Below are 15929 nucleotides of genomic sequence, written 5' to 3'. Positions count from 1 at the left end.
CCGCTGCCCGCTGTCCGGTTCAGGCAAAAAGAGGGCCACCATGTAAAGACAAGAGGATAAAAGGATCACCTCGCTGGCTGCCGCCTCGCTGGCTGCCGCTCTCTCACTCGGCCTGTTTTTTTTTTTTTTTCTAGGCTAATTTAGGTTAGCTGGTGCTGATTTATTGTGAAAAAAAATACTGGTACTGATTTATTGTGAAAAAAATACTATTAACTGATTAATCTAGGCTGACTAAAACCAAGCAGGCACCGCCTACCCTCCCTCTAGGCTTCAGGAATCAGGCTCATCCTGTTCCTGTTCCTGTTCCTGTTCCTGCTACTGTGCCCTTCTCATCTTTTCTCTCCCATCGCTTTCTCATCCCGCCCCTTCCGAAGCCCAGAGACCTCTGGGGTCGCCGCCGAAACATCACTCGCAGCTGCCATCGCCACTTGCCGCCGCCCGTGTTCTTGATAGTAGTATCTCTCTCGCTGACGCAGGCACATCTTTCAAGCTTGTACCACTCGATTGCTCGGTGCTGTCTCTCTTTCTCGCGACCAAGCTCCTCATGTCGCTTGGCAAGAGAGACATGAGTCGGGAGCGCCTGTACCAAGATCGCAAGGACGTGCCGCCCGTCCACTTCACCACGCCGCCGCCGCCACCCCACCACCGCCAGCAGCAGCAGGAGCACGGCGGACACGATGAGCAGCAGCAGCAGCAGCTGGAGTGCTTCTCCGATGAGGTGGATAGCCGCGGGAGCGCCGAGCAGAAAGAGCCCGCCAGTGGTGGGGCAGGGGTACTGGTGGTGTCGGGCGGCGGCGGCGACGGGGCGAGCATCGAGTTGTCCAAGAAGCGGAGGGGCCGGCCCCCGGGGTCCAAGAACAAGCCGAAGCCGCCCGTGGTGATCACGCGGGAGGCGGAGCCGGCAGCCGCGATGCGCCCCCACGTGATCGAGATCCCCTGCGGCTGCGACGTGGCCGACGCGCTCGCGCGCTTGGCGGCGCGGCGGAACCTCGGGATCTGCGTGCTCGCGGGCACGGGCGCCGTCGCCAACGTGTCGCTCCGCCACCCGATGCCCGGCGTCGTCGCGGGCGGTGGCGGCGCTGGCGCCCCGACGACCGCCATCGTGTTCCACGGGCAGTACGAGATCCTGTCCATCTCCGCCACGTTCCTTCCCGCCGCCATGTCCGCCGTGGCGCCGCAGGCCGCCGCCGCCGCCGCGTGCCTCTCCATCTCTCTGGCGGGGCCGCACGGGCAGGTCGTCGGCGGCGCCGTGGTGGGCCCGCTGTACGCCGCGTCCACCGTCGTCCTCGTCGCGGCCGCCTTCACGAACCCCACCTTCCACCGCCTCCCAGCCGACGACGACGCGTCCGTGTCCGTCTCCGTCTCGCTCTCCGCCGGCAGCGGCGACCCTGTAGCGGACGAGCACCGAGGCGGCCACCAACAGCACCCCGGGGAACAGCCGCCGCCGCAAGAGCATCGTCCTCTCGCCGTACGACGCCAGGCCCCGCCGCACCTTGCCTCAGCATCAGCAGCGCAGCCTGTGGAGCCGTGCGGCGGCCCACCGGCCGTGCCCATCTACGCCGCTTGCCACCCGCAGCCGCAAGACGTGATTTGGCCGCCGCCGCCGCCGCCACCATACTGATCGCGCGCGCGCCCAGCGATCAATCATCGGCGGGACGCGTCTACCACCGCATCCGCTACATGTAAGCAGGTTAGTGACGTGACGGTGCGCGCTCCCGGCTGCGCTCCATCTACATTGACCTTAGCTGCTGCTCCTAGGGTTTAACTCTCTCTTTGCTCGTTGATCTCTGCATTACAAGAAGATCGCACACTGCTGCTTTTGTTTCTTTCAAACTAGCTACTTGTAACAAGCAGACAAGCAGTGCGCGAGTTTTTGTGATCTTTTTCGGTGATTTAAATCTAACCGGATCTGGGACGGTGAAAAATCTCGAGTAATTTGAATTTGCGACTATTTGATGGTTCGTTCGTTTCATTCATTTCTGCAAAGAAAAGAATTAAAACCAGGCAATCAGTAACACGGTCTTGATCTATAGTCGTGTGCACAGCAGTCTTCTCCATAGTTGCTGGCCTAACTTTTATAGCTGTTCAGCTAGGTGCATGAACCCATTCTCTGGAGCCACTGATTGGTGCTTCTCTTCTGTATGGGCCTTGGGCGATGCCCGCAGAACACTGAGTTCTGGTTTAGATCCGGCGTGAAAATTTCCGGCTGTCACGTCGGATGTTAGGTAGGTGTCGTCATTAACACATGGATACCGTAGCACTTTGTTGTTAAATTATGGACTAATTAGGTTTAAAAGATTCGTCTCACAAATTAATCATAAACTGTGTAATTAGTTATTTTTTTTAGTCTATATTTAATACTCTATGCATGTATGTGTCTAAACATTCGATGTGACAGGGTGTAAAGTTTTGTGGTGCGAACTAAACAAGGGCTGATATTGTCAAGACACTGTTTGGTTGGAACCCGTAGAAATCACAGAGAATCTACACCCTGTTCGCTCGATCGTTTTTGTGACTTATAAGTTGGCTGATACTGTTTTGTTGTGAGAGAAAAACACTGTATTATGGCTAATACGATCGAGCGAACAGGGTGCTAGGCCATTACGTCGGTTGCGGTTTTTGGTCCAACTTTTATAATAGAAAACTATTATCAGATTTGTCTAAAGCATATATATATATATACATATGAGATAAATGCACTGTAGGTATATCAACTTTTGTACTGTGTTATTCAGGTCCATTAACTCTGAAAGTGCAGGTTTTGGTACATAAACTTTTAAGTTGTGCCATTTAGGTCCAAATCTGTCCGTTTAGGAATTAGATCCTACGTGGCAATGCATGACAGCACCCTAGGTCATGTGAGCAGCACGTGAGGATCATTTGCCATTCGTTTTTTTTTTTACCGATAGCCCCCAATGCTTTCCATTCCCTCGCTCTCCACCCCTTCCTCTCCCTTCCCTTGGAAGACATCATCTTCAGACGACGCCGCCGGGGCGCTGGGTGGTCTGAAGATGATGGACGGCGCCGCGCCACTCCACTTTGAAAGCTTGTATCTCTCCAACCAGGTTGAATTAGACTTTGGCACTTTAAGCAAAGTTGGAGATTTCGCATAGCTCTACAACATTTGTTACTACCTCTTGTGCCAAAACTAAACGGATTCGGAGTTAAAAGGGGACAAAGATTGATGTTTCCGTGTATTTTTGTGGTAGTATTGCATGAATACAGAGCGCGGCCTCAGGGACAGACGGCGCCTACGGCTGCGACCTGCTCCACGGGGTCGGCGAGGTTGTACTTGGGCGGGTCGTTCACCGGGTCGAAGTTGCCGAATCCCTGGCCGACCACGAAGAAGTCGTAGCCGTGCAAGTGCAGCGAGTGGCTCTCGGCGCCCAGGATGCTGGTGCATTTATCTCTATACATATCTTTTATAGTGCATTTATCTCTATACATATCTTTTATAGTGTATACATTTCATGTATACATATCAATATCTGATTAAGAAACTAGGTTAAATTTTTAAGAGACCACAAGCTATCACACACACACAACATGAACTCATGAGCGACGACATGACCTGATGTGACATTGATGTTGGTACTGTATACTCTAGGCAGTGCTGCGTTCTCTACGGCCGTTTGATCTTTGCTAGGTGAACGCTGTAACTTTGACCATCGCATGACGCTGTAACGGCCCACGGTAGTTTCTTTTTAATTTTAACTAGTACTAGTATAAAAACCGTTGTTCTAGTCAAAACCGATGCATCTCCCAATCGTGTGATCCGGTTTGATATATCACAATCTAAATTTGAGCGATAGGGACCTCTACATATTTCATATTCCTAGTTTTCAAAAAAAAATTATATAAATCACATTACACATTCATATATACACCCACTCACCCCTAGGAGCTATTTTGTAGACATACTCTTGACTCTCTCTAGTCTTACGAGCATCTTTGAAATACGAGATTGACAAAATGATCACAGACGTTTTGTTTTGATGGCTGCGTGAAATAAATCGAGAAAAATACGAGCACCAAAGTGTCAAGTCGAGGATTAGACCCGAGTGAATAGATTCTACTATAATAAAAACTCAACCATCTAAACTAAGCTCAATTCATATTTCTAGTTTTTCCTAACTTAATGCAATCTGAATTTTTTTACTACAATTACGACCAAAAGATGCAGCGGATGGCAAAGAAGAGAATTGTGCTAGCCTGTTGTTTCAATCCCATCAGGCTACGATTTAGAATCATTTTTCTATAACGAATGAATCACGGCCACTGCCCACTGATTTCAGATTGGAAGACTCCAACGTTGTCTTCAAGTTTCTTCCGTCTTCGCTTCCAGCGGCTGATGGCACGTACTTCGCCTTACCGTGCCTCTTGTAGCCACCGCCAGATCAGCCTAACCCACTGAACCTCTTCTAAGCTTGACATTGGAGAACACAAAAACCCTAAACACCATGCCACTAAACTTCTGTGCTCGGAAAACAATTCAGTGAAGACAATCCTTGTGCGCCCCTGTCGTTGATTCACGACACGTGTCATCCAAACGCATGTGAAATGTGTAGTTTTTTCTTTCTAATTACTATTAACTTTATGTAGAAGTCAAGTACGTTGAATGATTACATGTGCACATGTGTCGTAAATTTGCAGTAAATGGCTATAGCTACCTTATGAGACTGACCTATCCCCCCCCCCCCTGCTCACTCATGTTAAGGTCCTGTTTAGTTCCCAAAAATTTTTGCGCAGTACCCGTCACATCGAATCTTGCGGCACATGTATGGAGTACTAAATGTAGATGAAAAAAAACTAATTGCACAGTTGGGTGAGAAATCGCGAGACGAAACTTTCGAACCTAATTAGTCCATAATTAGACACTAATTAACAAATAAAAACAAACGAGCTACAGTACCCAAAACCAAAAATTTTTGGCTTCTAAACGGGGCCTAAGTATCGCCTCTCACAACGTAGGAGAGATGCGTAAACATTATTAGCGCTTGAGGTTTTACGGTAAAAACACTATTAAAAGGTGACTACGGGTGACTATTGGTCGTGACAAGGCATGGGGAGGAGGGCGAGGGAGCTAGGTAAGAGAGGATCAGACTCGGAGTGTTAGATGGTTATATGTGACACTCATCATAACAAAAAGGAAGAAAATCACGACATTAACAAAAGGCCTTGCCCACGAAAACATCGTCCCGTTCTTCGTTGAAAAGCCAGGCTAAAAAGTCCTCTTGGTTGATTTGTTTCTCTCGTTGGTATGCGCGTGCTTCGATCTTGAAAACTGGTGTCCGGCGCCCACACGGCCAGCGTTTGATGACGGACATGGACTACGTGCTCTTTCTCGTGCTGGCCGTCAGGTACCTTGTACCTTGCCTATCTTGTCAGTACGCCACACCGTCAAGATTCAAGAAGCAGGGACGCTCGGTAGTCCCGGTCCAAAAGTCGGCTTCGCCTTTTGGCTTTGCCCGGCCATGTGCGCTGTGCAGGCTGCAGCCCAGCGCCCCGCCTGCCTGCAGAAGTGCAGAGGCAGCGCCAAGGTTCGGGGAGGCGCAGCCGCTGAGCCGCGCACCGAGCACGGTAGCAACCAGGGGGTCGAAGAGAGAGAGAGAAGGCCGCGTGGGTATCTTCCTGCTGTACCTGGCTGCGCGTAGCCTGCGCCGCCCCGTCACCCACCGCCACCATAGACCACGCATATGAACGTTTATTCTTCTCACGAAAATGAACGTGGAACCGTGCTTTTGCATAGGTTAGACTTTGGTTGAAGATTTAAGTCCCGTTTGGATCCTAAGAGATTAAGAATCTACATAAAAAATCTCAACATCTTAGAATCTCATCCAAACATGCTAGATTCTAGTAGACTCTGACATACAGGTCATGTTCGCGTGCCCTTAAATCCGGCTTGATCCGCTTCTTTTTTTCATCCGGAACAGTGTTTTCCTCTCATAAATTCCTCCAGATTTCTCCAGATTCCTCCAAGCGAACGGGGCCACAGACACAAAATCTAATAAAACACATGAGATTCTTAAAATCCCTTTAGAACCAAATATGACCTTAGTAGTTACTCTATGTTGTTTTTGAGACGAGTACCCCTACCATACGATGAGTATTCTCCACAAGGCGCTAAGCATCGCTCAAGGGCAAAATGGTCATAACTTTCCTGGCATGTCTTATATGTATTAATGTATAGTCTTTAATTAGTAATAATAAAATCTCTATTTTAGTGATTACTTAGGACCGTTTGGGTGGACTCTTTGGGGCTCTGGCTTCACGCTGACAATTCTCCTGGCTTCACGTTCATTTTGTCAGGATAGAGAAAAAATGGTTCCTAAAGCCACGGGGAGGCGATGGTTTAAGCAACCATGTGGCTCGCGCCATGATAGTAGAGAATCTGAGAGTACATGGCAAGGGTATGAGAAGACCGTGGTTGTTACTGTAAAATATGATTAATTTTAGGCATCGTTTAGATTATTGGAATTTAATTCATCCTAATAAATTATAATTTAGGCATATATTAATTGAGCTAATATGATTGTATATGAAATATATTTGTATACTATCGTTAGCCATGCAAAAGAGATGCTTATATATTGTATTTCTCCTATAAGGAAGCGAGTTGGAGAGTAGAAACATAGCATGGTGATATATAGAATCAATTTCCATCTTCTACCTTATGAATTTGAGATAAGCTTGTATGTGAACTTTAAAAAGTAGTGGAATATCGTATTCCAAGCCAAATAGTCTGATGCATTAAGCATATTTTAATTCCTCCAAAATGAGTGATCCAAACGGCCCCTTAGTCTCCGTCCCTAGAATTGGTTAAGATATAAGCGATCATGATATGTAATTCGCGAGGGTGCGCTATAGCTGTCTTCCATAGCCGCGCGAAGTACTTCCTACCTTTAAATTATAAGTTGTTTTGGTTTTTTAATACATGGTTAAGTGTTATTATGTAATTAGATACAATGTCTAGGTATATAGAAAAAAATTATATGAATATAAAAAAAGTCAAAACCACTTACAATTTGAAAGGGAGAGAGTATTTGGGAGCGCTGTGCTCCAGTGCTCCTATGCAAACTCATGCAGGTTGAGGTCGGTCCTAGCTCCGCCGGTGAAAACTGAAGACTGAAAAGGCTGCGCTAGCTGTATCTTGATTGGCCTGAAAAGAGAAGAATCACCACGGACAAGGGACAAGGAAGCTGGGGCGCATTGGAGAGATGCGGTGGATGGTTTCTTTGTTTTCACTCGATCGGCGCCGGCCGCCGGTGTCTGGAGGAGAGAACCAGAGGCGCCGGCGCCGCACAGAAGGTGCGTGCATGCGCTCGGCTTTTGTTGCGTGCGCAGCGCCAGCTCCGCTCGGTGTTTTGTACTTTAGTAGTGCATGCGGCGGCCGGCCGGGCCCTGGATCGTACTTATCTTGCATCTCTGAGGAAAGCTAAAGCTTGAGGCTGAGCTTTCGGAGCTGGTGGGCTAGCTCGCTAGGTACAGTACATGGCTTGCCTTCTGTGGCCACTCCAACTCCAACCCTGCCATTCACACTTTGCATGCATTGGCTTCTCTCCTTTTACTGTAGAATACGTCGTAGAGTTTCATCGGAATCCGCTAACTATATATATTGTCATCGGCGAATTACACGGGCAGTTTCCAGGGCTCGGCAGACTTGAAGATGCAATCTCTCGTGTCCTCACGCTATAGCTGAAGTGCTGAACCTAGTAGCGTAACCAATGAGTTCTCTAAACAAAACCTTTTTAAAATGCACTCATGCTTGAAGGTATTTTTACATCCCTCAACAGTAACAGGTTGTTGTTTGAAGATGAAACTCGCTCTTCCTTGTTGTCCAGATACTCATGCCTTGAGAACAATGACTTCCATGAAAAATGATTCTGAGATTTGGTTTCTATTCCTTGTTGTCCAGACCGAGCTGCTGCCACAGCCCGCAGTAGCACACTACCACGGTCCACGGCTGGACCTACTACACCTTCCGTAGTTCCGTTGGACGCGTGTGGGTGGCGGCTCCTCCCAATTTCTGGGGCGCGCGACCAGTAAAACGTGGCCAGCTCATGTTTTTCTTTTTGTGATGAGAAAAACCTGGCCGGTTCATCTGCTCTGGCAGCTTCGTCCCGTCGTCCGGACTCTGGATCCCCGCTCTCGCAGTCACGTGGCCAGGTCCTCAGCCGCAGAACTGCCGCCGAGCCATCTGTACTTCTGTAGGGGTCCAGATCAAGTGGACGCCGACAACCCGTAGGGCGCGTTTGGTTCGAACATGCATCGCGAGTTGCAGAGTTGGAGCGTTTGGTTGGCTGGAGGAGCGTTGGAGCCTGGCTGGCCGCATTCAAGTGCCGCCGGGCCTGGCTCGGGGGAAACGAGATTCGTTTCCGTTTCTCCTCAACCCGGCTCGCGCGGGCCGAATTTTTTTTATTTTTTTTTAGCTCTTTTTTAAAAAAAATAATAAATATGTCCTCGTAGATATGATTTCAAAATCTGGACCCTTAGCTCGACGTCATCGTCGCTGGCGCCGAGCTTATACTGCTCGGCGTCATTGTTGTTGGCGTCGAGGTCGGGGCCACGTTGGCGCCATAGACACTGATATGGCAGCCAGCTCGACACCGTGGATCTTGACGCCGAGCTCAGCACCAACAATCTTGACGTCAAGCCCTCTCTTATGTATGGGCCCGAGGTTCCTTTCTCTCTTCCTCTCTTTCTCTTTCTCTCACCGCCGCCCTCTCTCACTGCCGCTGCACCGTCCCCGCCCGCGCGCCCGCGTCGGCCGTCCCTGGCCGCGCCCTTGCCCTCGGCGGCCATCCCCACCCGTGCCTGCGGCCGCGCCGGCCGTCCCCGGCCGTGCCCGCGCCCTGGGCGGCCGTCCTCGGGCCCTGCAGCGTCCGGACGCGCTAGGTAAAAATTGTGAATATGCAATGTAGGTGCTTAGTTAGCTTTGATTGTAATATAGTAGTTCGATTATTTGTTATTTACTGGTTAATATGATGACTCAGGTAGTTGATTTAGTTAGTGATCTAGTGAGATAGATATGCAGATAGATAGAAACATAGATACATAGGTACATAGATATAGTTAGATATATAGATAGATAGAAACATAGATATATAGGTACATAGACATAGCTATTTTGTGAGTACACTATATATATACATAGTTATTATCTTATTTACTTAGTCTGTAGTTAGAAAGTACTTGTTTGGTACTATCTATCGTTTAATTTGGACTAAAGGACATGTGTTTCGTTATGTGTTTGAACTAGATGGACAACCTAGTGACCATATATCATGGAGGCACCGTTGAATGCGATCGCTATGGATATGTTGAGTTTTTTAACATGCAAAGCGTGCTTGTGCTATTCAATGATAGGCCTTCATTTAGTGAGATGGTTGCAAGGGCTCGGAAGGAGCTGCATTGCCTTGGAGATGATGAAGATGGCATTGTAGTTGAGGATGTACTGCACCTAGGTTCTCCTCCCAACATCCTTAGGCGAATGATCTCAATTGGGTGTGTGGATCAGTGGGAGAACTATGTGAGATCAGCTATGAAGAGCCAGCTACAATGTTTGGACGTGGTTGTATGTCGGGTGTTAGTTGATCCCATCCCTCATGGGTTTTCCCGACCAATGGGTCAGCAGACACACTTTGACGCTCCCGTTCCGGAACCTGATATGGATGTGGAGGTTGCACCTATGGTTCTCGATGCTCAATCTACCCCCAATGAGGTAGTTGAAGATGTTTGTCAGACTCAAGTTGTTGTGGTAGATCCTCCTCATGAGATCTCTTTGATACAAAATCATCTGAGCAAGTGTCTTATCCGCATGGTTATTGAGAGCTTACCCTCTTCCTTACATCTATTTTTTCATTCTTTCCTCATTTCTCTACTTATGTTGTAGGAGATATTCCTAACAATGTGGATGTGCCCCCTGTTGCTGCACAAGTGCACTGTGAAGATGGATTCCGTGGCTTCAATAGTGTTGAAATTATGAATAATTCAGAGCCATATGAGATGGCAAGGGCTCTTGATTCTAATGATGATCGCCCTATTGGAGAGCTGACAGAGAGTGATGTTGAGAAGCTGAGGCATATCTTTCCTGGCCACCGTGATCCTAGAGTTCACGAGTTCAGCGATCTTGCTTATTCCGATCAGGCGTGTGTAGAAGGACATGATGATGAGCTCCTAGAAGCTGCTGAGGCAGGCCCTAACATGGTAATTGAGAATGGAAGGGTATTCAAGGACCTCCCTGCATTGAAGAGGTGGTTGCAGGCGTTTGCAGTGATATGAAAGAGACCTTACAAGGTCTTACATTTATATGCAGAGCGTCGTTACATAGTTGTGTGTGACAAGGAACGTTGCCTATGGAGGGTTTATGCAAGGAAGCAAAAGGTCACCGAAAAGTGGAAGATCACAAAAGTTATCGGGCCACATAATTGTGCTGACCATGTGGCATGTGCTGACACTGAAGCATCAGCAATTGACATCTACCCTCATTGCCAAGCGATTGATAGGAATATGGTAGGGAGAACCCAACATGAAGGTTAGGACAATTATTAGGACCGTTGAGGCGTTGTATGGAGGTTATATGATAACTTATGATAAAGCTTGGAGGGCTAAGCAGCAAGCGTGGAAGATGATATATGGGGACTGGGAGGATGGGTATGAGCAGCTGCCAGTACTTTTCAATGCAATTAAAGCAGTGAATCCAGGCATGCATTATGAGTACCTCCCAAAACCAAATGCATGGAAAGATGGGAGGCATATATTCTTCTGTGCTTTCTGGCGCTTCCGTCAGTGTGTTAAGACCTTTAGGCACTGTCGTCCTGTCTTCTCTATTGATGGTATGTTCTTGATTGGCAAATACCAGGGCACACTTCTTATAGCCATATCCTGTTATGCAAACAACAAGTTGGTTCCTTTGGTATTTACTTTGGTTGAGAAGGAGAACAATGATAGTTGGGGATGGTTCTTGAGGCTAGTCTGGATACATGTGGTTGGGCCTGGCAGGGAGGTTGGCATCATATCTGATAGCCACCAGGGCATACCTAATGTCGTGCAAGAGCAGATAGAGGGTTATGCACCTTTGCACCATTGTTGATTTACTCGGCACCTTGTCGAGAATCTACCCTGAAAGGATGGTGCGAAGGATAACTTTGATCTGTTCCAGGAGGCTTCTCGACAGCTTGAGGACAAGTACTTTTAGAAAAAGTTGGAGCAGGTCAGAACCTCATCAAATGCAGAAGGTAGACAATGGCTCATAGATTTAATGAGGGATTTGGAGAAATGGACAAGAGCTCACGACGCCGGTGGATGGAGGTACGAGTTTCAGTGCAACAACATGGCGGAGTCATTCAATAAGTTGCTATTGGGAATACGTGGTAAGTCCGTGAATGCAATCGTTCAATTCACCTTCTACAAGCTTGTTGCCTAGTTCAATGATAGACACGCCCATGTATTGAAGTTGTGGAGTGATGGAGAGATATGGGCTCTGAAACCAAAGGCACACCTAGAGAAGGTAAATGAGAGGGCTAGCACACATGAGGTTACAAGCTTTGACCACTCCACAGGGACTTATCAGGTCGAGCATAGGGGCGGTACAATGTTCGACGGCGAGGTCTGGTATGACATCCTCCAAAATTTCACATGCACTTGTGATAAACCAAGGCAGTACCACTTTCTATGTTCCCATTTGGTGGCAACAGCTAGGCATCGCAACTATAATATCAAGAGCAGAATACCTCATGAGTTTAGTGTCGACACGCTTGTGCACACATGGAGCCCCTGCTTCGTGCCTTTCCAGGACCCTGGAGAGGGGCATCCATATGATGGGCCAAAGTATATTGCAAATCTAGCTTACCATTGGAACAAGCATGGATCAAGGAAGAGGACGAGGCACAGGATGGTTATGGATTAGATACCCGGAAGAACGAGGCATGGGAAAGGAACCTCATTTCTTACTGACCCCAAGCAGTACGACTACGGCAAGTGTGGTAGACCAGGCCACAATTCACGCACTTGCCATTGGTAGATTAGTGAGGTGTGACTATTTATTGTTTATATTATTTCATATTTGTCATATTCATTTAATTAATTATGCATGTCTTAATTTATGCATGTAATTGTGTCAATTACTTATACATTTCTAAGTTCATGTTTCATTATATATTGAATTTCTATTGAATTGACTTTTTTTGTAGGATGACGCAATTCCACCTGATCGACCTGGCGTATGAGGCGACCCACCGAGGACGTCTCATAGCGGAGGGGCAGGTAATAATCTATACGTTTTGTTTAAATTTTTGTGAGAGCGTACATGTGTTCGTGAAGTAACAGGAGACTATGTTTTATTCCATGCAGGACCTTTCGCTCCTTCATCCTAGAACCCACAATGGGTTCTTGGACATGCAGTACGACAACAGGTACACTCCTTTCCTATAAAGAGCTGGCCTGGATGTTATATCTTTTTAGGTTCATCGTGGGTTGCCCAAGTTCAACTCAGCGGCCATAACTGCATTGGTTGACATGTATTATCTTCAATCATTGCCTTCATTCATGGCCATTTGTTCATGTGCTTGCCTTTTTGACATGTAATCTTGCTTTGTCTAAAATGTAGGTGGTGGCCGGAGACTCACGGCTTCCACTTACCTTTCAGAGAGATGACAGTCACGCTCCAGGACTGTTAGAAGGTGCTAGGCCTGAGGATTCACGGCAACGCAGTCACTGGGCAGTGCAAGTTAGAATGCTAGAGAGCACGAGTAGAGGCCTTCCTTGGGCGTGAGGTTGGCGAGGAAGTGGCTCGCACTTCTAGAGTTCTAATCTCCTGGCTTCGGCAAGAGTTCGCACAGTGCCCCGAGGAGGCAGATGAGGAGACAGTTCGGTACTACTGCAGGGCATGGATCCTACACTTGTTTGCCTACGTTCTCTTACCCGATGCCATGAGTAATAGTATGTCATGGACGTGGGTCTACTACCTCAGTGACTGGGACTAGGCGGGTCAGTACAGTTGGGGCTCTGCAGTCTTGGGTTTTCTTTACCGCCAACTTTGTGAGTGGTGTCGTCGAACTTTGTCCACAGCGTCACTTGGTGGATGTGTGTACCTGCTCTAGGTGTGGATGTGGGCTCGTCTACTAGTTGGTTGTCCCAAGGTTCTGGCTCCTCATGAGTGGTTCCTAGGTCAGCCCCCATGTCGACAGCCGACATGGGCGTACCTTTGGGACCAGATTAGGGTTCTGCACGTGATGTTATAGCGGGCGTACATTGAGTTCATGAACGAGCTAGACATGCTTATGGCATCTAGTGTAAGTAAATTTTATTTCCCATGATGGTTTCAAATGGTTTAGTATACCATTGTAAGGGACCGTGACGCCTAAGAGGGGGGGGTGAATTAGGCAACTTAAAATTCTACTTCTAAACTATGGCCTCTTTTTGTAACCTAAGCAAAACCTATGCAATAGATAAACTATCTAAATGTGCAACTACGGTTTTGCTACTGTGTTGCTATCTCTACCACAAAAGAAGTAATACAATCAATGTAAATGTGGAAGCTAAAGAGCAAGGTAGAGATATGCAAACTCTCGTCGACGACTTCGGTACTTTTACCAAGGTATCAAGAAACGTGTAAGCTTCCCCCTAGTCCTCGTTGGAGCCCCTCGCAAGGAATCCCTCATAAGGGCCAAGCTCTCGGTCGGGTAACTCTATGGATAGCCTCAAACCTTCCCCATGCGCAAGTGGGTCTCCGATGTGCCTTCCGGCAAGCCTCTCCCGGATGCTCCCCATCGTCTTCACTATCAAGCATCCGGACGAAACACCGCGGGCCTTGTTCCCTCCGGTACACGGTGGCGGCCACACCACAAATATGGTTGGTGTGATCTCGCAAGACTACAAGCCCCTCTGATGTACAACAATGGTGCACGCAAGCACCGAGTGATAAGAGGTATACAAACCTCACTAAACACTAGGCCTAAACCTAGAGCAAGCGCATAAGCGGTGGTTTAATCAACCTAAACACTTCGCAAAGCACCTACGCTAATCACCTAATGAAACACTAAGCACTATGCAAGTGGAGATCACTAAAATGGTGTATCAACACCCTTGATATGTTTCCTTAGCTCCACACTCTTTATTTGGCCGATTGGGGGTTGTATTTATAAGCCCCACTGAGAAAGTAGCCGTTGGGAATGAAATCTCGCTTTTCTGCTACTGACCGGACGCTGATCACGTCCTGACCAGACGTGTCTGGTCGTCCCGATCGTTAGAGCTACGATCAACTGATCGGACGCTGCCAGCGTCCGGTCACATGCCACCGGATGTGTCTGGTCGCAAGTTCACCGCTCTGAAACCTCTCTGTACTCAATCGGACGCTGTTGTCCTATGTCTGGTCGGTTTGTCGCCAAGATCCGGTTACTTGTTGAATATGTTGCCAGACTGATGAATAGTGCCATCGGTGCATCCGGCCAATTCACTTGTTCAGCATCCGATCACTGCTGCTGATGCCTGCTGTTGCCGAGCTACTGATTGGAGCGTTCGGTCACTTTCTTTCAGCGTCCAGTCCAGCGTCCGGTCACCTCTATGAGCTCGTTTCTTTGCGATCCTATGTACGGCTTAGTTCCTATCTTCATGCTTAGACTTTGCTTGATATCTTGGGTCTTCTCTTGTGCTCCTAAGGTCTTGCTTGAAGTGTTGATCATTGGATCATCACATCGCCTTTGTCCAAGTCACGTCTTGTATCCTATTGAACTACAAAACAATCACCTGCAAATTCATTAGTCTAATTTGGTTGTGTTGGTCATCAAACACCAAAATCCAAAGTATATAGGCGTAGGGTCCATTTTCCTTACAATCTCCCCTCTTTTTGGTGATTGATGACAACACGACCAAAGCAAGCAAATAATAGAATTTTAAAATTTGAAAACTACCTACTTGCTAGGATGCAATGCAAGGGGTAAGATTATATGTTGCTAAATGATACTACTTGTAAGACTATATAAAAACTTATCTTGCCCTTGCAAATGCCCCCATGTGGTATTATGGATTTAAGCCTTGCTTCCTACAAATTCTCCCTATTACATAAGCTAATACATAATCCACTATCCTCCCTTTCTCGGACCATTACCACTTGTAGACCATTACCACTTGTAAATGATCTAGCTTTTGGTCCTACTTATTAATACTTGCTTTTGGTCCTCTAAATTCTCCCCTTTTGGAATCAAATACCAAAAAGGAAGGCATTAGTAGCACAAGGGAGGGTCAAACTTTGTGATCCTTTGTGTGTAGAGTGGAATAGGACACAAAATTTGACTCTCACATTATATAGATTAAGCTCCCCCTAAATATATGCATACATATGATAGAAGGTAAAGCATATGCATAATTTGGCAAATTATTGCTTAAGGGAATTTAATCTATATAATGCATGGAGAAAGCATGTAAATATAAAAAAGAAATCAACATGATGATATCAGTTTAGAAATACCACATGTGGAAACCAATTTGAATTCTACCACTTGCAATAGGTGGTGGATATTTGAAGTATGATGCTTAACTCCGGGGACTCCATTTTCCTTGCAATGAGACTACTACACACATAATAAGCTTGAAAAGGTGTTAGTCTCAAGGCATCCAACTTGTAGAGTAACCTCCCCCTAAATTTGTGCACCCAAGTATGGAATACTTGTTGGAAACATGCACATTGATTTTAGAATAAAAAACACCACTTGAAAGATGACATCACATGAATGTGAGTCATTTTCGAAGGCGATATTCGGGAGAGATTATCTACAATTTGGACTTTGGCACATATTAGATGAATCAATAGAAAGACAAGCTATGTGTCATGCTCCTAAATAATTTTAAACCATGTAGGATTGCTCCAAGGAATAAGAATGAAACCGAGTAAGCCTACCATAAGATATACCTAGTGTATGCATGATAAAAGA

At 47.0% G+C, this 15929-nt stretch overlaps 1 protein-coding gene across 1 annotated transcript; it reads left to right on the top strand.

Annotated features, from left to right (window-relative positions):
* Positions 1–290: 290 nt before the first annotated feature.
* Positions 291–1870, top strand: LOC136551950 (AT-hook motif nuclear-localized protein 28-like). The gene has a single exon (XM_066543474.1). The coding sequence runs from the start codon at positions 545–547 to the stop codon at positions 1619–1621; it is 1077 nt and encodes a 358-aa protein (XP_066399571.1). The 5' UTR covers positions 291–544; the 3' UTR covers positions 1622–1870.
* The last annotated feature ends 14059 nt before the right edge of the window (positions 1871–15929 follow it).

The sequence above is a fragment of the Miscanthus floridulus genome, chromosome 4, assembly GCF_019320115.1.
Source record: "Miscanthus floridulus cultivar M001 chromosome 4, ASM1932011v1, whole genome shotgun sequence".
Lineage (NCBI taxonomy): Eukaryota > Viridiplantae > Streptophyta > Magnoliopsida > Poales > Poaceae > Miscanthus > Miscanthus floridulus.
Note: the sequence above shows the minus strand (reverse complement) of the source record. Positions and strands in the feature narration are given on the sequence as shown.

Coding starts and splice junctions, on each gene's coding strand:
- LOC136551950 (XM_066543474.1), top strand. CDS start 545: ATGTCGCTTGGCAAGAGAGACATGAGTCGGGAGCGCCTGTACCAAGAT.